The 24,609-nt window shown below is 43.1% G+C and overlaps 1 protein-coding gene across 8 annotated transcripts in view; it reads right to left on the bottom strand.

Moving 5' to 3' along the window:
- Window positions 1-24,609, bottom strand: part of LRRFIP2 (LRR binding FLII interacting protein 2) — a 137,236-nt gene that overhangs the window by 10,230 nt on the left and 102,397 nt on the right. For 5 of the 8 annotated variants that reach the window (XM_088464165.1, XM_088464171.1, XM_088464181.1 and 2 more), the window contains 4 exons: window positions 22,282-22,383; window positions 18,857-18,989; window positions 14,394-14,443; window positions 14,056-14,176 (listed from right to left, as the gene is read on the bottom strand). In XM_088464165.1, coding sequence (XP_088320291.1) covers window positions 14,056-14,176; window positions 14,394-14,443; window positions 18,857-18,989; window positions 22,282-22,383 — 406 coding nt within the window. The remainder of the gene's footprint in view (window positions 1-14,055; window positions 14,177-14,393; window positions 14,444-18,856; window positions 18,990-22,281; window positions 22,384-24,609) is intronic. The other 3 variants (XM_088464191.1, XM_088464209.1, XM_088464212.1) reach the window with 1 other exon arrangement.

The following is a 24,609-nucleotide window of genomic DNA, read 5'->3' as shown; positions in this document are numbered from 1 at the left end:
CAATCCCTCGTAAGCTTAGTGAGGTGCGTCAACTCAACTCCGTGTACACAGAAAGTGTCCGGACGTTATCAGCATCCGGACCGGAAACCATGCGTTCTACAACCTGGTACGCATGCACCGGAACCGGAAGTATGTGTCAGAGCAGTAATAAACATCAAAAATAGAATTAAAGTGCACCAAGCTGACTCAGTATAAACAAAAACAGAGTACAGGCAACTAGATTCTAACAAGAGTCAACAATCTAGTAAGCCAAGGACTGAATAGAAACACTCCGTATATAACAATCATAACAACTTTCAGAGAGCTGAATGTACAAAGTACAACAGGTCTGTAGTTGCTAGGGTCAACAGTAAGGAAGGCAGGCTATCCAAGGGGGTATGCGTTCATGATGCCGTCGGTCGCTATGCCGACCGCCGGCATCTCCACTACAGAATCCCGGCTGCAGGGGGGGGGGGGGGGTTGTTAGGTTTAGGGTTCCTGTGGGGGGGGGGGGGACTTAGGGTTATGCACCCCCCTCAGAAGGCCTGTCAGCAAGGATCTACACGTCACGCAGTTTGCACATCTGAAGCAACCTGGTTTGGCGGTGTCCATTCAAGATTTGTTATTTTTAGGAGGTAGACTAAACGCATCAGCAGCTCTTTAAGGTTGCGCCCCATGGCGAATACACCATCATGGGGGGTTCGTCCAGATTCCCTTTGAAGATAAAGTCAGAAGCCACGACGTGCCAATTTCACCTCATAGATCTCCCTACTGTGGTAGACATATCGCCATACTGACTGACGAACGTCATTCTGTTCTTAAGTTCAACCTTCGTCTTTGTAAGCAAGTTTTTCTTCACTCTGATTAAACAGCCCTCTATGGTGCTGTTAAAGTAACCACTTTGTCGAAACCGCTCCTTCATTACCTGTATCTGGGTCTCAGCAATGTCCGTGAGAGGATGGCGAATCACCATGTACCATTCAACAGACGATCACATCTAGCTCTACGGATAAACCAGTAGCTGCTCACTTTTTACAAGCGGGACACCAAGTGGCAGCCTTAAAATGTTGGATCATTGACTGGGTCCCCAAGCCCCTAAGGGGAGGGGATCGTGAATTGGCGAAATGGATCTACACACTGGACACAGTAGCCCCAAGAGGTCTAAATGAATATAACCCCCAGAATGCTTTTCTTAGATAGGAGAGCTGCCTTGGTCACTTTCATTCATTTTTCTATTGCTTAGTTGACTATGAACTTTTTATTATATTGTTTTTCTATTTATAAAATATACTAAAATGATATAAAAATTTTAATAACATAAAATCTCTAAATACTATATATTGCGTGCTTTTTTGATAATATTTTTGATATGTTATATTTGCTATGCTGGTATTCAAATTTAAGTGATTGTAACTGAGTCCCCTCGGATAGCCTGTCTTCCTTACTGTTGACCCTAGTTACTACAGACCTGTTGTACTTTGGCCCTGATGCACAGGCCAAAGTACAACAGTACGCTCTGAATCAAGGCGGACATTTTTTTTTTTCTTTACCCGGCCTACTGGCTGCTCGCTAAGCTGTGAGTGACCACCCACAGCTTTTGCAAGTGGCCGGGTGATGGTCGCGATTATCGCGACCATCGAGCTTGCGAATAGACCCTTGTGGTAGGGTCTCGTCTGCCGCAAGCCCCAGAGACCTTCATGCTCAAATAGAGCAGGTAGCTCACTACTGACATCACGAGTGATGTCAGTAGGGCCGCCCACAAGCGGCAGGCGTTCCATCAGAAACGCCTCCGTTTGGTCAGCCACATCCTTCCCCGCCTACAAAACAGGGCGAGCTGTCGATCAACATCGACAGCCGCCCTGTTTTTTTTGCGAGCCCCGGAGCGAGTGATTTCTCGCTCACTGCGGGGCTCGCGTGCGCACTGCCCGGCCATCGACCCGCTTGCGAGCGCTATGCGCTTGCGAGTGGGTCTGAATCAGGCCCTTTGTACATTCAGCTCTCTGGTTAATAAAGTTATGGTTGTTAAATACGGAGCGTTTATGTTCAGCCCTTGGCTTACTAGATTGTTGTCTCTTGTTAGAATCTAGTTGTCTGTACTCTGTTTTTGTTTATACTGAGTCAGCTTGGTGCACTTTAATTCTATTTTTGATGTTTATTACTGCTCTGACACATACTTCCGGTTCCGGTGCATGCGTACCAGGTTGTGGAACGCATGGTTTCCGGTCCAGATGCTGATAACATCCAGACACTAGCTGTGTACACGGAGTTGAGTTGATGTGCCTAACTAAGCTTACCAGGGATTGAGGACGCACTTCCGGTTTCGGGGCATGCGTTCCAGACATGCGGAATAGGCGGCTACTTAAGGAGACTCAGGTAAGGAGATTGTTTAATGCTATTCCTCTTACAAACTTGCTTTTGTGGATGCACTGCTGGTATAGTTGCATGTCTTAAGAAAGGCCAATTCTGAAACGTCGACTGACTGGAGATGTAAGCAATAAATTACCTGTGACCTTATCTTTACACTGGTGAGTGCCCCTTTGTATTTGACCTGATTGTAAATATCTGTATACAACTTGATTATATGCATATAGACAGGGAATAGGTCGATGGACAAAAGGTTGACACAGAAAAGGTCAACATAGATGAAGGTCGATAGGCACAAAATGTCAACAGGGTCAAAAGGTGGACACAAAAATTGTTGACATGGGTTTTGTTTTTTAGGGTTAGACCAGTGGTTCTCAAACTTGGTCCTCAGTACACCACACAGTTAACATTTTCCAGGTCGCCCAGCAGGTGCACAGGTGTATTCATTACTCACTGACACATTTTAAAAGATCCACAGTTGGAGCTAATTATTTCATTAGTGATTCTATGGAGAGACTTGGAAAACATGCACTGTTTGGAGTCCTGAAGACTGAGTTTGAGAACCTGTTGGTTAGACACTTACTAGAGGGATAGGGTTAGGCACTTACCCCAATGGTTAGTTTAAAAAAATAAATAAAATGTGTCAACATTTTTTGGTGCAGTCTTTTTGACCCTGTCGAACTATTGCCTGTCTAACATCTGTTGTCTATCTAGACATTGTCTAATTCCTGTCTATCTTTTATACCACACCCACTTCTACTTACAGTACCTTGCATAAGTAGTCACCCCCCTTTGCATTTTTCATGTTTTGTTGCCTCACAACCTGGAATTAAAATGGTTTGATTGAAGGTGTGCATCGCAGAACATGCCTACAACTGTGAAGTTGTGTTTCTTTTTTATATTGCGAATCAAACAACATTTAGGACAACATAAAACTTCAGCGTGCATAACTATTCACCCCCCTAAAGTCAGTACAGACATTCCTCACTTAACGACCGAGTTCCGTTCCTACGACTCAGTCGTTAAACGAATTGGTCGTTAAACGAGCAATTATAAAATGAAGCTGGAAAGAAGCTGGCACATTCAACAATTTTAAATGGTAAAAATAGAGTGAAAGAGTCAGTGAAAGCATCAACAGGATATACAGTACTACACAGTATATGCATAACTATAGTACAGTTTTGTATACATGTACAGTACAATACCGTATACAGTACTGTACCTGTATACAGTATGCACAGCAATCATTTACCTGTATTGTATTGTAATATGAAGAAAAGAAAACTGCTTTACTTTGCATAACTTGTTTTATTTAGTTTTTTCTTTCCTTTGCAAAACTTTTATTTTGAATAACTGTTTACTTTGCATACAGTACAGCATAACTCTTTACAGCACTGTACAGTACTTTGCAGAACGTGTTTGTTTTATTTTGCATAACTTTACTACGTACTACTAGTTAGGCTTAGCATAACTGTTGCATATTGTACCTTTACAGAGCATAAACAGGACAATTGGAATCAAAAAATATATAGATATGAAAAACAGACATTCTAGCCAACAAATCCTTCATCATGTAATGTGTCATCATTGGTGTTATCAGGATCTGTAAAGGGCTTTGGTAAGGGAGATGATGGCAAGGAAATGGTAGGACTTGTAGGGGTACTGGGTGTAGCTTTTGAGAAGAATCCTGTTAGTGTGGTCTGCTTTGTCATTTTCTTTTTTTCATCATAATTTTCACGATAGCATCGTAAAAGTTAATTAATTTGCTGTTCCACTTTCGTGAACCTTTCAACATTTGGATCCATACCCTCTAGTTGTAACATAGCCGCATTCACTTTCGAGAACACACCAGCTAACCCCTTTACTGTGAACTTCTTTTTGTACTTCTTCCATTCTTTCCTCTTCTCTTCTTCCAAGTGCTACTGCGCTTCCAACTCTATTAGATCTTCGTTAGATAGCTCTCCCTCGACATATTCTTCAATATCTTCCACTTTGAGATCTAAATTAAGCATGTTAGCAAGTTGCACAGTTGTTTGATTTAAGTCATCGACATGTTCATCCATGTCAACCACTTCAACATTATTCACAAGACTTTTTAGGCATTTTTTTCATATGCCTTGCAAACAATTTTCTGTCACTTCCTCCCAAGCGGATTCTATGTTCTTTATGCACTGTAAAATGTTGTATGATTTCCAAAAATCACGAAGGATTACTTCATAATTTTCTGTTGCCGAGACAATTTTGGAAAAAGTTGTGTACAAATAATATGCTTTGAACGTAGCTATAGCCCCCTGGTCCATTACCTTTACATCTGAGTTTACATCAACAAGATGCTGGGGGTGTCCTGGGCAATTATAAAGCAGGAGAATAATTTTAAAGGGAACACCCTTGTCCAGACAATGCTTGACGGGGGTATGAAGCAGTTGGTAAACCAATCCTCAAATAAAGCTTGTATCATCCATGCCTTATTATTTGCACAATAGTATACGGGCAGCATGTGCTTACTGACCTGTTTGAATGCACGTGGGTTCTGGGAGTGGTAGATGAGCAAAGGCTTTAACTTAAACCCAGCAACATTTCCACCCAGCAACAACGTGACCCTGTTCTTAAAAGCCTTGAAACAGGGCATTGTTTTAGCTTCTTTGTGTATGTATGACCTTTCGGGAATTTTCTTCCAAAAAAGCCGTTTCATCCACATTGAAAATTTGTTCCTGGTGGTAGCCCCCTTTCTTGATGATTTCATCAAACTGGTCAACAAATACTGATACTACGATTATGCAGGTTGAATCTCCGACTAAAGCGTTAAAACCATCCATGGATTGCCGTAAATGTTTCCGCTGATTCATCCTCCTCACGTGTCTTCAAAGTTTTAAAGATACTGCGTGCCTTGGCTTGAATAATTGAAAGGCTCAGTGGCTGTTTTTTTGCATATGGTCATCAAACCAGATCGCCAGTAATTTTTCCATTTCATGAATGAGGCCTTTCCGCTGCCTAGTTATTAAAGCTTTAAATACTGTTGATGCCTTCACTGCCTCTTTCACTTTTTCTTTATCCTTCAAGATTGTTGAAATGGTTGAATGTGCCAGCTCCAAGTTACCTGCTATCTCTAAATTTTTTCCAGCTTCATAATCACTTATGATCTTCATTTTCAAGTCAAGATCAATAGCCTTCCTTTTCTTTGAGCTTCTTTTCTCTGACTTCTCCTTCTCTGACATCTCTCTGATGCTGAGACGCCACAGGGCGGGTCGTAAATCTGAACGGTCGCTAAAAAGTCCGAGGCCGACGGTAACGCGCGGGTGTGGTCGTAAGTGCGAACCGTCGGTAAACGGGTAGGTCGTGAGGAATGTCTGTACTTTGTCGAGCCACATTTTGCAGCAATTACAGCTGCAAGTCACTTTGGATAAGTCTCTATGAGCTTGCCACATGGGATTTTTGCCCATTCCTCAAGGCAAAACTGCTCCAGCTCTTTCATGTTGGATGGTTTCCACTTGTGAACATCAATCTTCAAGTCTGACCACAGATACTCAATTGGATTGAGATCTTGGCTTTGACTAGGCCATTTCAACACATTTAAATGTTTCCACTTAAACCACTCGATTGTTGCTTTAGCAGTATGCTTCGGGTCATTGTCCTGCTGGAAGGTGATCCTCCGCCCCGGTCTCAAATCACAGGCAGACAAACAAGTTTTGCTCAAGAATATCCCTGTATTTAGCACCATCCATCTTTCCCTCGACTCGAATCAGTTTCCCAGACCCTGCTGCTGAAAAACATCCCCACAGCATGATGCTGCCACCACCATGTTTCACTGTGGGGATGGTGTTCTTGTGGTGATGGGATGTGTTGGGTTTGCGCCAGACAGTGTTTTCCTTGGTGGCCAAACAGTTCAATTTTAGTCTCATCTGACCAGAGCACCTTCCTCCATACATTTGGGGAGTCGCCCACATTCCTTTTGGCAAACTCAAATAGTGTTTTCTTATTTTTATCACTAAGTAATGGCTTTTTTCTGGCCACTCTTAAATAAAGCCCAGCTCTATGGAGTGTACGGCTTATTGTGGTCACATGCACAGATACACCAGTCTCTGCTGTGGAACTCTGCAGCTCCTTCAGGGTTACCTTTGGTCTCTGTGCTGCCTCTCTGATTAATGCCCTCCTTGCCCAGTCTGTGAGTTTTGGTGGGTGGCCCTCTCTTGGCAGGTTTGTTGTGGTACCATGTTCTTTCCATTTGATGATGATGGATTTGATGGTGCTCCGGGGGATCGTCAAAGATTTGGATATTTTTTTATAACCCAACCCCGAATTGTACTTCTCAACAACTTTGCTCCTGACTTGTTTGGAGAGCTCCTTGGTCTTCATGGTGTGATGCCTCTTGGGCCTTTCAGAAAAGGTGTGTTTATACTGACAGATCATGTGACACTTAGATTTCACACAGGTGGACTTCATTTCACTAATTATGTGATTTCTGAAGGTAATTGGTTGCACCAGAACTTTTGAGGGGCTTCATAGCAAAGGAGGTGATTACATATGCACATGCCAATTTTCAGAATTTTTGTTATATAGATTCTTTTTTATATGTATGTTTCTCATTTCACTTCACCAAATTAGACTATTTTGTGCAGATCCATCACATACATTCAGATTAAAAAAATAAATAAATTACAGGTTGTAATGTAACAAAAAAGGTAAAAAGCCAAGGGGGGGGGGGATACTTTTGCAAGTCACTATATGTTATCTGTAAAACAAAGTGTATATTATTAAAAATTACTTGATCTTTATTGGGCAGAACTTTATCAGTTTGAACTTATACACATTATAGATTGAAAAACTATAGTGGACTCCATACACTGAGCGGTTTATTGTCAGATATGATTGAAAATCTGTCTTGTGGTTGTTGGAGAAACATTTTTTCTTCTCATACATTCACAGATTGTCATGAGTCTCCTAAGTGACATTTTACCAAAACTTAGATAAAGCTCAGGACAGCATGAGCGAACAAAGAAGAAAGGTCCACCTCTGTGATAAAAAAATAATTATACATATATACACATATATATATATATATATATATAATGTTTAAAGTGTGTGGCCAGTTAAGTACTCACTTTTTCTTTAAAATTCTGCACAGTAGCAGCACCCTTCAGGATTGATAGACGTAAAATTAAACATAAATATACCCATATATATTGTGCTTGCATGGAAACCACTTTTGAACGAAAACATCTAATAAAAGCTGTTTGTTAGAATAGCGCTTGGAGAAAATTATTATGTTGAAAACAAGTTAAGTTGTACCAAATCATTTGCCTCTGTTCCTTATAAATACCGTCCTCTTTCAAGGTTCATATTATCATATAATCCTATATTGAAACACAGTAATGATATGCCTGACGAATAGCTGCCGTCACCCATCTAGCAAAAAAATGCTTGGAAGCTGGCCTGCCAGTCATGCTTAGTCGCATCCACCAGCACTAATAGAGAATCAGTATGGCGTAAAACAGAGGTACGATGAATATAAATCCATAATGCCATCACCACATCTAAAGCAAAGAATTGGAGGAAGGAGGAGGACCAGGAAAAGGGGAACGAATGATGTCCTGTTTCAGGTGAAACTTCTACACTACCTTAGGCGAGAATGACTACTTAGTCCGTAACACCACCCTATCAGAATGAAAAATAATTGAGAGGTGTACAAAGCAGAGCTACAGTACCAGTTCCTATACCCTTCTAGACGAAGCAATGGCTAGAAGGAAAGCAAACTTCAGGTAGAGGTAGCGCAACTATCGATTCCAGAGGTTCAAAAGGTGTTTTTTGAAGAGCGTCCAGGACTAAATTTAAATTCCAAGGAGGGATAGCAGGAATGTAAGGTGGTTGGATGCTCAAAACCCCCTGCAGAAAAGTCTGCACCTCCGGAATAACTGCTACATGCTTCTGAAAAGCACAGAAAGGGCTGATAGCTGGCCCTTTAAAGAAGACAGGCGAAGACCTTTTGACAGTCCCTCTTGCATAAAAGGACAAGAGAGATGGAAGACACTGGCCGAAAGGTAACAACGTTCAAACCAGAAAATGTACAGGCGCCAGACTCAGTGATAAATCTTGGACATAACTGGCTTCCTGCCCTGAAGCATAGTAGAAACCACTGTTCTCAAAACCCCCCGTGTTCTAAAGATCTTGGTCTTAAAAGCCACGCTGTCAAAGATAGTTGAGACAAAATGGGGTGAAGACATGGCTCTTGTCGAAGTAGATCTTGTCTGAGGGGAGGTGCCATGGATCATCAGCCAGAAGACCCTGCAGAGACTAGTACCACACTCGAAGTGGCCAATCCAGGGCAATATAATGACCGGAAGACTCTCTCGCTGAACCTTCTGAAGCACTCTGGACACTATAGACAGAGGTGGAAAAAGATAACCCAGTCTTAAGGAACATGGAACAGACAGCATGTCCACCAAAGTTGCCCGAGGGTTCCATAGATTGGCAACTTCTTGTTGAGGCTAGAAGCTATTAGGTCTATATTGGGCAAACCCGAATGGTCTGCTATGGCCTTAAAAACGTTCGAATGGAGTTCCCACTCCTACGGGTGCACTGAGTGATGTCTTAGAAAGTCCGTCTCACAGTTCTCCAACCCAGGAAGGTGGATGGCTGATATCATAGGTGCCCAGGCCTCTGCCCAAGAAAAAAACTGAACCACCGCTTAACTTTTATTAATATATTACATAAAAATATATTATATAAAAAGTGGGAGGCACATATAGAAACCGTTGTAATTCCTACACCGTTCACCTGATTTGGATGTAATTACCCTCGAATTAAATCTGAAAGTCTGCAGTTAAAGCACATCTTGTTTGTTTCATTTCAAAGCCATTGTCGTGGTGAATAGAGGCCAAAATATGAAAATTCTGTCAATGTCCCAATATTTATGCACTTGACTGTATGTGCTTAAAGAAATTAAATTTCCTAAGTATAATTAAAGGAATGTAATTCAAAGAGAGCGAAAAAAATCTCTATTCCCATACAAATTTATGGGTGTACTTCAAAGTCCAGTAGCTCCTTTCTCATGAAAAATGATGGGTAATAAGAGATATCAAAAACAAAAATGAAATGGATATGTTTTATCAATATTCATATAATTTACAGGTTTATCACGAGACAAAACATAATTTACAAATTCTGGCATCAGCAGAATAAATAACACATCGATTTGAGAACATCCAAATTCATGACAACAGCTCTATAGAGGGAAATTCTATTGACACAACCACATCTATGGTATTTCCACTTTTATATACCTTCTCTCTGCCTGCATTGAGTTTAAACCAATGTGCTTTATTATACATTGAAATCGTGATTTCTGCAGTTTAAGCATTCATAAACACGATGTGGTAATTTTGTATCATCCACCATGGATAAGGTAAGTGAAAAATCGCAGCACCACTAACACTGCGTCGCATCTGCTTTTCTGCAACTTGATTTAACATAGGTTGCACAATGAGAGTACAATTGGGTGTTCTAGTGCTGAGGAAGAAAGTAAAAAATGCTTCTGCTGCAGACCGGGAAGCGGCAGGGCAAGCTGTTGTTTACAACATAGCAGCGTGTCCCAGACAGGCTACGATGCCGTGAGAGAGCATGGAGAAGAGGAATGTACCTGTCCACTGATTAGATGTCAGCAGAGGATGTGTGATGTGGTTAAAGCTTTCTGAAGCCAAAATAGTCTGGTGACACCAAGTGTCCCCCTGGAGATTGATATACGCCACGGTGGTGGCATTGTCCGATTGAATGTGAACCTTCTTATTGTGCAAGATGTTCTGAGCTTGTAGAAGAGCCAGTTTGACTGCTCATAGTTCCAGAATGTTGGCAGGGAGCAGTGCCACAGACTTGTACCAACGCCCCTGAAGCTGAAGGCCAAGAGTCACTCCTCAACCAATCAAACTAGCATTGCTGGTGATCAGGGTCCAATCCCAATTCCAGAAGGGACTGCCCTTGGCAAGTTCTGAGACAGTAGTCGCCCATGGAGAGATGGTCGTGTCAGATGTGACAAACGGAAAAACTGTTAGGCCAGAATTTGGCTATGCACAAGATGAACATGAAACCCAGCAAAAGGAACTGCCTCGAACGAGGCAACCATCTTTCCCAGGAGTTTCATACACCTGAGGATTTGAAACCTGTGATAGCTGAATTACAGCCCTGAGCAGAGACTGGAGATTCTGTACCTTCTCTGCAGGAAGATAGACTCGCTGCTTGTGAGTATTGAAGAGGAGAACTAAAAATCATCCGCTGAGATGGTATGATATTAGACTTTGAATAGTTGGAGTAACCACCCGTGGATTCCAACATTTGCCTGACCACTACCAAGTGCTAAAACAGCTGCATTGACTCTGAACTTGCATTTATCAGGAGACCGTCCAAATATGGTATGATGGTAACTCCCTTTTCTTGAGTAAGGCTACCATGTGGGTCATTATCTTTGTAAACACTCTGGGAGCCATGGATAAACCAAAGAGCTTAGAACTGGAAGTGACATTCTCCCATTGTGAAACGAAGTAACTATTGATACCCTACCAAATTGGGACTAGAAGATAGGCATCTTTGACTTAAAAATATTCCCCTTATAACATGGAGACGATGACAAAACGTAGACACTCAATATTGAAATTTGCTACTTTCGAAGTGAAGATTGAGCTGTTTTAAATTTAGAATAGGCGTAATAAACCATTTGGTTTCCTCATCAGGAAGAGGTGAGAGTAAAAGCCTTGGCCGATCTACAGGAATGGGAACAATAACTCCAGACTTAACAGCGAAAGCACTGCTGTCCAGATTACCTCTCGACGAACCGGGTCTTGAGCTAGAGTAGCAAAGAAACTACTTTGACCCGTCAGATCCAGAATGTAACCCCTGTCCATAATGCCCTGGACCCAACAGTTGCAGGGAGCGAGAGTCCCTGAACCATCAGATGGCCTGCTTGTCAGCAGGTTTTCCGCGTGGAAGTTGAGTGGTGGTGAAACCTCTTCCTTGAAAAAAGCCACAAAGAAAAGAGTTAGACTGACCACTGAATGCATTAAATCTACCACGACTTGCAATGGGAAAAGGAAACTAGGAGACTTCAATTTTGTAGGCAAGACCGGGCAAATAAGGGCTTTTCCTCCCCAATGCTTGAGAAACGGAACAGCTTCCAGAGGATGCTAAGACTCCGGATCCGCCTGCCAAGATCAGACCCAGAGCGAACATCTAGCTGAGACTGGCTAGGAGCTCAGCGGAATCAGTATCAGATTGCATGCCGGAAGCCAACTCCAGAGCCTTGTTTATCCAATGCTGAATGTAAAGAAGCTCCTGTGAAACAAAAAATAGACTTTAGCAATGCTTAATTTTTTCTCTCAGACTGATCATTTAAGGACGCAGCCTGCGTAGTAGAAAGAACCATAGCTTTCAAAAGCCTGGCGATAGGCACATCTACTCAAGGACGCTTGTTGTGTAGTCATATAAGAACAAATAAACCAACTTAAACCACCATGGAACCAGAAACCGTCTGGTAGGCTTTACTCAGGCTTTTGTCAATGTAGCCGCAAAATGAGAAAATGGCGGAAAAGTGACCACCTGTTTCTTTTTATGTTTAAACTGAGAATACAAGGTATCTGCCTCGGAAACCCTCTCCCTCCAGAGTGTTTAAGGTCTGCCTGACTGCATCAATCAAACCCTGAATTCCCATACCATACTAGTTGGGGAATCCTCCTCCTAACCAGTCTGATCTTCCCAAATCGGGATCAAGACGTTCTCCTTCCTCCTGGTAAGAATACTAATCAGATCCTCCAGGTAAAGTAATCTATTGGAATCCAGAACGCTTCCTAGACAACCTGCAATCTTGTCCATGGAGGCTGACACTCTAGAAGGGAATCTTTCATAAAGTGAGACAATTTTAGACTGACTATCCATTCGTCTGGTCAGATCTGCAATTGCCTCTACCATAGATTTAGCCCACTCCGGGACAACCGACTTCCGCGTTGTGCCCCCATATGGCTCGCCATGCATGCCAGGCTCACAGAAAGCGCAAAGAGCCCCTGGCTCTGTGCAACCTTTAGACAATTTTGCATCATCACATTTAAAAAAGGAATAAACCAGTTCGGAGGAAGAGTCCTGTTTAGACTGAGGCTCTCTCTCCCTTTCCAGTCATGCTGTTAGGACAGGTATATGCAAAGTGGAATACAATATAAATAAATATACCTATATGTACATATATCCTGCCCTAAGTTCCCAGTGACAAGATGCAGGAAACTTTTTTTTTTGTATCGCAAACAAAAACACAGCAGTTGACATAATTAAATTCTAAACACCTGTTTCCTCCAGGTACACCTGCAATATATCCTGCCTAAGTTCACAGTGAAAAAGTACAGGGGTATTTTCACAAACAAAAACACAGCATTATCAGGCCAATTGAAAATAAAAATCTTTAACAGCGAATTGAAAAGTTCTGCTTTCAATAAGAGTGTGCAACATAAACAGCCTGTAAAGGACAAACAGTCGCCCCTTTCCTAAGTCCCTCAACACACCCTCCGTAGCCCACAACTACTCAAACCCACTCAGCAGTCTGTGGTTGTCCAGAGGCGCAGAACTGGTCTGGTGCAATGGCGCCTCAGTGTCCCATACGACGAGAGATCGCAAAGGAGGAAGGGGCTGGTCTTATCACTGCTGCCGGCTGAGAATGCTGGTCTGTGAAGGGAATACCCGGACACAAGGTCCGCTCAACTTCTATTGCACCTGGCCGGGCGCTACTTGCAGGTCGGCAGTGGCTGGCTTATCTGAGGGAGACCGCCAGACATTAGTAGCATGTGAGAGCTGGGGCAGAGAGGGTTTCCTACCTTCTAACTTTTGTGACCTGCTCTAACTGCCTTAGCCATTTAAACAGGAGCTGAGGCTAGTTACCAAAAAAGGAAATAAAAAAAAATAAAAAAATCTACTAAGGAGCTTGAAGCATAGTGTCTCACTCCACAGGCACTAGGAGATAATTGTGGCTTCAAGGAAGCAGGAGGGGTTAAGTAGGGGAGTGGAGCCAAACAGATTAACTATCTAGTGCAGTGGTGTCAAAACGGGCCATCCAGCTGCAATGGAACTACACATGCCAGCATGCCTTGCCACAGTTTTAGCATGCCCCAAGAACAAAACCGTGGCAGTGCATGCTGGGATGTGTAGTTCCACTGCAGCTGGATGGTCCGAGTTTGACACCACTGCTCTAGTGCCTACTTCTGAGGAACAGCTCACCTAACCCATTGTCAGCTTAGCAGTGTCCCCCAGATCAGAAGATGAGGAATATTCACACAAAATAGATTACCAAACATATACGTAATTGATAATATAAAAGATAAATATCTAGGCTAGTTTTTTCATTTTGATCTTTAAAAGTCTGCTTTAACATGCCCCAAGAACAAAACCATGGCAGTGCATGCTGGTATGTGTAGTTCCACTGCAGCTGGATGGCCCAAGTTTGACACCACTGCTCTAGTGCCTACTTCTGTGGAACAGCTCACCTAACCCAGTGTCAGCTTAGCAGTGTCCCCCAGATCAGATGATGAGGAAAATTCACACAAAATATATTACCAAACAAATACATAATTGAAAATATAAAGATAAATATCTAGGCTAGTTTGGTTTTTTATCATTTTGATCTTTAAGAGTCTGCTAGTTGCCCTGAATTTGTATAGTAGGTAAATTTGCAGAAACAAAATGGGCACATACTTTGCATTTCAATAAGTTGTAGGTCTGAACCGTTCTCTGGTCCTGCAGAATCAGTCATCGTAGTGTCATTTCTGGTATTTTTTTGGCGCTCCTCATCTAGTTGCAACTTTAACTTTCTGATCTGTAAGAAAATTATACCAGATCAGATGAAACTAATATTACACATCCTTTCAACTTTTATCTCTCCTATGCAACATGAGCACACAACAAAAACGTGTATGCTGGATTAAAACATAGAAGTGTTACAATAAAAGGTATACCTTAAAAATGTAGTAAGGACAAAAAAAATATGGTTTTAGTATCCTAGGAAAACTGAAACCAGAACCGGAAAGGTTTACCTGCGATACCAACTCGTCCTTCTCTTCAGCCAGTTTCCGTAGCCTCACATCTAAAACAAACAAATTGCTATTAGCAAAATATTATGAGATAGATTGCCAGGATCCTCCCACCAGTAATCGGTATGGTTGTTGGTGAACACTGCTGCTTCCTATATCTACTCTGTCTGTGTATTACTGCTTACCTCCATCCACCCCATTCACATAAAGGCATTCTCCAAGTCAATGAACTTTTAAAAATGCATGAGCTCTAAACGATCAATTGAACGCCAACTATTTGCAGGAGTAACATAATCCTTATGCTATCCCTGAAAAGCTTACACAAAACAAAAGTTGCAGCAAATTCAAGAATGTCGTCATCGCAGATGTACAGATGCATTAAATTTGTAAACATGACAATATCTATAACTAATAATCCAATATACAGCCATGTGCCAAATAGAATGCAGTATTTTGAATCCTTGCATGAATACATTTTCCTTCTAAATTTCCTAAGTAAATACTCTATGAGAAAATTGATGATCTTTGAGTCACAGAGGACGACAATGTGAAAAGAGGCGAGTTATGGTAAAACTTACCTTGGTTAACTGTCTTTTTTCGAAGTCCATAGGGTTCACAGGATGACATTGGGGTGTAGGTGGGACCTCGAAGACCCAACACCAACAGCAAAGCTTTTCAATCCCAGGATGCTCTGGTCCTTCCCCCTATACCCTGCCCACAGCCTAAGGGGACTTCAGGTTTGTTAACAAGCCCAAGGCAGGAGCAAGATAGGAGAGGAGAGAAGGAAGACTGGTACACTGAGGAATCAACACTGAGGAATCACACTCTTATACAGAGAAGGAAACAAGTGATCAGGAGAATAAACCCATAGAAGCTAGGAGCGTCAAAATGGGCGCCTTGTGGACCTTTTGGACTTCGAAGAAAGAGTTAACCAAGGTAAGTTTTACCATAACTCTCCTTTTCTTCTTCAGGGTCCATAGTGCTCCACAGGGAGACATTGGGGATGTCCCAAAGCAGTTGTTCAAGGGCGGGAACGCTCCTGAGCTGATAGGATGCTTCCTTCAGGCGTCAGGTTCTCCTGAGAGGCAAATGTATCAAAGGCATATAACCTAAGAAAAGTGTGGACAGAAGACTAGGTGGCCGCCTTGTATAGCTGTTCAGCTGAGGCTCCATGTCGGGCTGCCCACAAGGGACCCACAGAGCGAGTAGAATGAGCAGATACTGAAGCCGGCACAGGAAGGCCAGTGTAAGCCTGTGAGATAGTCATGCGAATCCATCCTGCCAGAGTCTGTTGTTGTTAGCTGGCCATTCCTTCTTGTGGAATAAATATAGGAAAAAGAGGGAGTCCGATTTCCTGATGGAAGTAGTGTGGTCAACGTATTTCTTCAGAGCACGGACCACATCCAACGAGGCCTCACCTGCTGAGAGGTTTGGTGAATTAAATGCCGGAGCCACAATATCCTCATTCAGGTGGAAGCGAGAAACCACCTTGGGAAGGAAACCCGGGCATGTACGAAGAACAGCCCTGCCCTGATAAAATATTAGAAAGGGGGAACGACATGAAAGTGCCCCTAAATTAGATACCGTATGGGCAGATGCTATAGACAGAAGAAACAGTGTTTGCAGTGAGCCACTTGACATCCACTGATTCCGAGGGTTCGAATGGAGGTTCTTGAAGTGCATGGACCACCACTGACAAATCCCATGGAGCCACAGGAGGGACAAAGGGAGGTTGCATACATAGAACACCTTGCATGAAGGTGTGAACAACAGGTAAAGCAGCAATTATGCGCTGAAACCAGATAGACAAAGCAGAGACCTGCATTTCAGAGATGCTAAGTGGAGGCACAGACCCATTCCAGCCTGAAGAAAGGCAAGACTTTGAGAAACCTTAAAGACTTGCAGGTCATAGTTTCTTGGAGCACACCACTGGAAATATGTATAGTACCATACCATATTCTGTGCTAAATCCTTGCTGAGGCTAGTTTATGTGTTCTGAGCATGGTCTAGACCACAGAGCTGGAGAAACCCTTAGCCATTAGAAGGGATGTCTTAAGAACCAAGCCGTTAAAGACAGAAGGGCTAGGTTCGGATGTAGACATGGACCGTGAGACAACAGGTCTACTCGTAGAGAAAGTTGAAGAGGATAGTCTATGGAGAGCCTTTGAAGATCGGAGTACCAATGACGTCTGGGCCAAGCTGGAGCCATGAACATGATTGTGGGCTAGATTCAGACCCGGTCGCTAGATGCGAACGCTCATTCCCAGCGTATACAAATTCGGCTAAGTGACGGCATGGCAGGGATCCCACAACAAGGCATAAGCACGCCCACTATGTCTTGCAGTGCAATCTCTTTGCGTATGCAGACGCCCACCAGCCTGCCCAGCCCAGTAGCGCACGTTATCTCCAGGAAGTGTATGCAACCATCGGTACATCAGGTACCATCGGAAGCGAACACAGCGCTAGAGGTAGACTATACCCTACCTCAAGCACTGCGATCACTTCAGTGTGAAATACAACCAGGTGAGCACTATGACGCTGCCTGTTAATTATGCACGCCTATGAAACGGCGTTATTTCGGTTAGACACGCCTGCATTCCCATCTACACTCCCCCGTTTCTAGTGGCCTGAACCTGTTACCACCCACAAACGGCTTCTCTTGTCACTCTGCTGGGCTGTCTATGATCAGCAGGCGAACGCTTTCCGATCTTTCGCAGTAGTTCACGCACGCGCACTGCAATGCATGTGCACAATGCGAATTATCGGCAGCTACGAGCGAACGCTTCTTAGCATCTGGGTCTGAATGGGGCCCTGTGCCCTCCCTCCTGTCTGAACTTTCGAGGCACTCGAGGAAGTAGGGATATTGGAGGGAAGAGATATGCCAAATGGAAGCTCGACAATGCGTCTATGAAGGCCGCCTCAGGGTCCTGTGTTCTGGCTCCATAAATTGGAAGTTTGTTGTTGTGTCTTGAGGCCATGAGATCCAATTCCAGAAGATCCCATTTGTCCTCTAGAAGCTGAAAGACTTCTTGATGTAGGGACCATTCTCCTGCATGCACGTCTCGTGACGGCTTAGGAAATCCGCTTCCCAATTGAGAATCCCCGAGATGAACACTGCGGAGATGGCTGGGAGATTGTGTTCTGCCCATGTAAGAATGCGGGACACTTCTGTCATTGCTGACTGGCTTCGAGTGTACCCTTGGTGCCTGAGGTAGGCCACAGCCATGGCGCTGTTGGACTGTACTTGTACTGGCCTGTTTTTCAGAATATTATATTATATGCAGAGGGCAGGAACGCTGTTTTGTTAGCAGCCAAAGTAGTCACAATTTTATCCAATTCTGGACCAAACAGGATGTCTCCTGCATAAGGGAGAGACTCTAGAGTCCGTTTTGATTCTGAATCTGCTTTCCAGGAACTTAGCCAAAGAATACGATGGGCCACTACCGAAGTGGCAGATATCCTGGAGGCCAGGAGAGCTGTATCCATAGCTGCTTCACCTAAGTAGGAGGCATGCGCACTGGGCCACCATCGACCCGCTTGCGAGCGAATAGCGCTAAATAGTCTAAATCAGGCCCAATGTTCCTTCCCTTAATGAAAATCGGTATGTTGGACAGTCTGAAATGGACTATGAGCTACAAACGGGAGCGCGCTTGAACGATCATTCATCGTAATAACTCAGAAACTGAACGATTTTTTGAACGATAACGACGACATTAACGACAAATCGTTAAAAAAAATCGTTATGTGTGTATGCACCTTTAGTCATTACGTGGGCAGGGCATACACCCTTGAGCATTATGTTGACTGAGGTGGGCACAACTTTATGGTGTGATTTTTCAGATGGTCAAGTGCCCTTGTGGGAGAATTATTTGCCCTCTTAGAAGGCCTGGAGGTCTTAGAAATCTCACAGACATTCTGGGAGAGTAAGCAACAATGCTGTGATGCAAGTCACCCCTTAACTGGCCTACTGCTGGGGGTAAGGCCTTGCATAATTACTGCAATAATGTCAAACTCATCTCCTCTTTCATCAGTAGGAGTACATAGTATTAACTGGCTCATTTGGTACCTGCCACCCTTTCTGTCGCCCACTGTGGTCAGTGCTTAATAGGGCAATCACGTTCACAGCACAGTGAGGATAATTTTCTGTTGTCTGCCGTGTGAAAAGTGCAGGTCACAGCACTCTCTGCAATGTTAAATAACCGATAATTGTGCTGTGCAACACACACAACATGAAAGACATATTTTGAAATAAAGAACTATTCCTGTGGCATGTGGGGTTTGTGCAGATGTTAATGAATGAGATATATAACTGATTACTAACAAAATACCGTTTGTTCTCTTGTAAACATTCGTTTTGGACCCAAATACTGTATTGTTGTTATGGAAGGAAATGGTTGTATTATAGGATACTATATGTATATATGTGGTTTGCCACAAGAATGAAAGCCACTTAAAATCTAAATTACCAAGCGGCCCTTCTCCTGCAGATTCCAACACATGTGCAGCTTCTTGGGATACAACAGTTATTGCTCCGACCATCGGCTCGTGGTTTATATCGCCATTAGGAGTACCATCAGGAATAATAACTAAGCCGTGTTTCTGAAACAAATAACATGAAATAAGAAATTACTATGTACCTATCCATTTGTATAGACACCAACACGTTACAGAACATATTCAACAGTGGTTCTCAACCACAGTACAACTTTCAGGTTAGGTTTTCAGAATTTCTGTCTGTGGAACTAGGTGGGATAATTACTGACTCAAACAATAGATTAATTAACCTGTGCATGATTAAAGAAATCCTCAAAACATGACCTGTTGGTAGTACTTGAGGATTAGGTTTGAAAAACTCTGGTCTTAACAACCAACTTGTGGGTAAATACCAATTAATAGCAGGCCTTAATTAATAAATGGGATATTTACCATTTTTTTTAACAATAACACTTATTTATGGTCATGTTTCATTTAAAGGATGCTTCACATATTGTATTGTGTGCTGTTAGTTGGCAAATGTCACCTGTTGACACAGACTTGTATTTGCTCCTAGGCTGCTACTTTCTGCGTCACACAGCGCCTTTGACTCACATGCACAGAGGAGCTACAGGACAATGGAGGCATAAGCCTCTCCACAGCACACACGCTGTATTCGTACACAGTGAGCAGATACACTCGCACTCAAGTGAATGGAGCACCAGGGGACTCTGGGCCTGATTCAGACCCGCTCGCGAGCGCTGAGCGCTCACAAGCGGGTCGATGTTGGGCCAGTGCGCATGCGCACGAGGGAGCCGGCTCCGTCGTGCGCATGCGCGAGACCCGGATAGCAATGGGCAAGCCGTCGCTATGGGTCTCGCTACAAAGAGGACGTGCTGTCGATGGTGAGTGACAGCACGCCCCCCTTGGAGGGCGTGCCGGGGCGTGGCTGGTCAGACGCAGGCGTTCCCATGGGAACGCCTACCGTCTGGGGCCGGCCCCACTGACATCACTGACAAGTGATGTCAGTGGGAGTGCTTTCGGCTCTGATAGAGCCAAAAGCACTCTAGGGCTTGCGGCAGACGAGACCCTACCACAAGGGTCTCGTCGCAAGCCCGATGGTCGCGATGGTCTTGACCATCGCGACCATCTTTATGGCCACTCGCTATAGCTGTGGGTGGTCACCCACAGCTATGCGAGCGGCCAGGAGGCCGCTCTACAATTCACAGGGACGGCCCTGATTCAGAGCGAGCGCTCTGTCAGAGCGTCCGGCTCTGAATCAGGACCTCTGTTTCTTTGCGGTCAAATACTGACCCTACCATTATATAGAAATCCGTTAGATGAAATATGACAATTTTCATTTAAAATACATTGAACAGCTATCGTTTATGTACATATGTATAATTACCTCTGAACTCCAAAATATGGTGTTAAGTAGATAACCATTTGTTGTCTAAACTACAGCCATACCAAACGGGGCTATTTGACGCCAATGATAGAACACAACTGTATTACAAATGGCATGTATATAGATTGTTCCAGACAGTATTTTTTTGTACACAAGTAGAATGAAAGTAAATTTTCAAACTTATAATTCATTATTGTTCTGCAGATTTTTTATTTTTAAATAAAAACTGGAAAAAAATGTTGCTTGAAACTTCAAGTTTAAACAGATGAAAGATCTTGCCCTAACAAATGGCTTTCAATTAGTCTCTACCTGTGAATCATTAATAAAAAAAAGCCTTTATGAATAAATGACCCCCTAATTTAAACAACATTGGTCACAGAATCTGAAATAAAACTTTGAGAGTGTAGACCAAAGAGCAGTCTAAGATAATTGAAGAGAAAGTTTTAGACATGCACATGATAGGAAAAGGCTACAAAATAATTTCTAAGTGCTTGGGTATCCCAGTGAGTACTGTTAGATCAATAATGAGGAAATGAAAGCAGCATCACACCACCCTGGCACTGCCTAGACAAGACTGCCAATCAGAACTCAGAGTCGTTGCAAGGAGACTTGTGAGGGAATCCACAGAGAAGCCAACTATCACTTTAAAGGAACTACAAAGCTCAGTGGCTGAGATTGGAGTAAAGTGCCCCAGTCAACCATATCAAGAGCTCTGCATACAACTGACCTGTATGAGGGTGGATAGAAAGAAGGCACATCAAAGCATGTCTGTAGAGTGTCAGAAAACATCAGTGACCCAGCTACAATGTGGGATAAGGTTTCGTGTTTAGATGAGACAAAACTTGAGCTTATTGGCTCCAATTCAATGTTATGAGTGGTGCAAATCTAGCCGATGACCATTACTCAGCAAACATCATACAAACAGTGAATTATAGGGGTGGTAGCATCTTGTTAAAATTGAAGTGCTGAAGGATGGTACAAATTACAGGGAGATACTGCAAGAGAACAGTCTGCTAGAAAACTATTGCTTGGGAGAAAGTTCACCTTTCAGCACGACAATGATCCCAAGCACAAGGCCAAAGCAAACACTGGTGTGGTTGAACAACAAACAGGTGAATTACTACGCAATGGCCAAGTCCAATTTCATATCTCAATCTATTTGAGAATCTGTGGCACTATATGAAAATTGCAGTCACAATCATCATCATCATCATTATCCAACTACTTTGAACAACCTGAAGCACACCTGTAAGGATGGATGGGCCAACATCACTCCCAAATAGTCTATAAACCTGGTAGAAACTTACCCCAACAGACTTAAAGCTACAGTATTATTGTAGGTGGTTTTACCAAGTACTATTCTGCTAGGGTTGAATAGTTATGCAAGCAGCATTTTTCAGGTTTTTTTTTTTTTTTTTTGTAATCTGCAAACAAATAATGAATTATGAGTTTGAAATTTTACTGTCTAAAACATCTGTGTGTTATGTGTAATACAGATAAATATGTTGATTTATTCGTGGCTGATACTTTAGCAAGATACAGTAAATGCAGTTAGTAAATGAGCCCTTCTATGCTTTGGCATTAAATTGTGATTGCTAACACCGAATAGGCAAAAGTAATTAGCAATATTTATGAGTTTGTTGAAAAAAGAAAGTAAATTTTAAGATAAAAGATTTTATTTTTTTTGTGAATTTGGCCCATGTGCAACTAAAAGGTCAAATGCTGGCTTTTCAAACTAGTTAAACGAACCAAATGAAGACAGTGGGAAATCACAATACTCATACTGATAGAACAGCACCCTCTGTTTATAGTCGTTACATAGGTCCATCACAGACAAGGTTTCTTAAACAACATTAAAGTATTTCTGCCCATAAACTAATATAATTTGAAATATAGGTTAACATCTTCAAACAACAATCTATACATAAATAAGTCAAAATAGCAACAAGAAAGTGATATTGACTAGACAGTCGCACTTCCCTGACATATGCAGCAGCTGACATACTGTACCTCTCCTATCTTGATTTTCCCTTTCACATCAGCCAGCTCATCTCTGAGCTCGTCCCGTTCATTTTTAATGCAGTCAAAGTACTCTTTCTGCCTCTCTAGTGCCTGCACGCAGGCAATTACCCAGCAGAACAGCAAAGACAGGGAGAGCAGTCGGAGGAAAAGAGAAAGAGGGGAAATAAGATACACATGGGAAGAATAGAAAATTGTGCACACACAGAACACAAGTATCAGTCACACTCTGCACAAGTGGTCATGCATGTAAAGAACATATTGGCTCCAACTTATCCAACTAAACTAGGAAAACTCTACAGGACAGAGTTTTACACAGGTAAACAGACACAAACATGTATTCACTAAAGGTGCAATCCCACCTACAGTATTGCACCTTTACATTAATCACCACGAAACTGAGGGGCTGGTTAGCCGTAAAATATTTCTATTAAATTTAGAGCCTCCACTAATAGTTTGGTTTGCAGACTTAAACCTGAAAGCATGCTATTAAATGCATGCCATGCATGCAAGAGTGGCATAAGCAGTTTAAGGCAAATTATCCACTGGCATTAAACAAAATCATGCTTTTACTAGCTTTTTATTAAATGCATAAAGGGGGCCCACACTTGATTATGTGCCCAATATGTTGGTCCGATCTGCTGGATCGGACGTCATATCGTCTAGTGTGTAGCTAGCAAAATCCTGCATTGGAAGACACATTTACCCTGGCACTCCCAGAAAACGGTGGCACGCCACCATTCCTAAAAACACAGGTCAAACATGCCCTCAAACAGCCACAGTATGTCAATCATGCTGTGGCTTGGGGGCAGAGCGTGTGAGGACGCAGAACCTGTTGTACAAAGACCCCCAATTGGAGATGTATGCAAACCATCTGTTTTGCGCACATCTCTGAATCATGCCAACAGTCTGAAAACGGCTGAAACAAGGCCTCGATCATTTGATTATCAAACCTGTCCTAATCTTTTGACCTTCATCCAGCCAATTTCATGCTGTGAATGGAGAATTCCTCCATACATCAAGTAGCGTATGAAGGCACTCCGATCATCATTCTGTAGCTGATCCTCTACTCCATTTCAACTGGACGCCTGGATTGCTGTGGAGTCTATGGCCAGTGTAAAGGTGCGTACACATTAGACAATATTTTACACGATTTGCCCGATTCCAACGCATTGAAACGACAGATCATGTAAAATATGTCAAAATCGTGAGTGTCCACTCACGATCACGATGCACGTGCCCGCGGGTTGTACATCGCATCTTCAGATCTTGCCTACAGCAGGGTCAAGTTCTGACAATCTCGTACACGATCCGGCGGCACATCGTACAGTGTTTATGCTTGTACGATATGACGTTCGAACCAGTGCTGGTTGTGAAAAATACAAGGAACAAACGACGTAGGGGTCCCCCGTATTTAAGAACAACCAGAACTGGGCTAGTCAGAACCAGTCCTGGTGGTCAAAATACAGGGGACAAACGACGTAGGGGTCTCTTGTATTTTGTGCAACCAGCACTGGGCTCTGATCCGGTCCTGGTTCTGGTAATATAGGGGGAAAAAAATGAATAGGGTCCCCCTGTATTTACCAGAACTGAACTTTTTCTAGCGGGGGGGCTAATGCCACAGCCAGGGGAACCCTATCACCGGGTCCCTCGGCCGAAGCATTAACCCTGACCGCTAGGTCAGACCAGGCCAGGGATGTCTGGGGAGCTGGGACCCCCCCAATAAAGGGGTTCCCCTCTCCAGGGCACCCCCGGTGTAGGCTGAAAGCCCGGGGCTATCCCCGGCACCTCTGGGCGGTGGGTGCTGGGTTCATTATGTCGTTAGTGAATTTGAAAGTATTGAAAATATTGCCTTTTGCTGTGGAACTGAAGGTCCCAACAAGCCTCCCCCGCATGCTGGTACTTGGAGAACCACAAGTACCAGCATGCGGGCATTATGGGCCCGCTGGCACCTGTAGTTCCACATAAAGCAATATTAAAATAAGACACAGGAGACACACACCGTACCAAAGTAAAAGTTTATAAAACATACATGCACACACACTATCTCACATACTCACCTATGTATCCCTGAAGCCCATCAGTCCCCTTGTCCAGTAGGAATCCATAGGGTACCTGTAAAAAAAATCTCCATACTCACTGTCTCCTATGCGAAGCTCAGGTCCTCTTTGTTCCATGCAGGCAATCCATGGGATCTTGGCAAAACAAAAAAACGCAAATAAGCGAGCCACCGGACACAGTACCGTCCTCTACGGATGGTACTTCCCGAATGTGAGCTTAGCAGTGGAATTTCACTATGGAAATCCCGGTGCCGAGTGC

This window comes from Taudactylus pleione, unplaced genomic scaffold, assembly GCF_031769625.1.
Source record: "Taudactylus pleione unplaced genomic scaffold, aTauple2 ptg000054l, whole genome shotgun sequence".
In the NCBI taxonomy this organism is placed as follows: domain Eukaryota; kingdom Metazoa; phylum Chordata; class Amphibia; order Anura; family Myobatrachidae; genus Taudactylus; species Taudactylus pleione.
The sequence above is the reverse complement of the archived record's forward strand: the minus strand, read 5'-3'. Positions and strand labels throughout refer to the sequence as shown.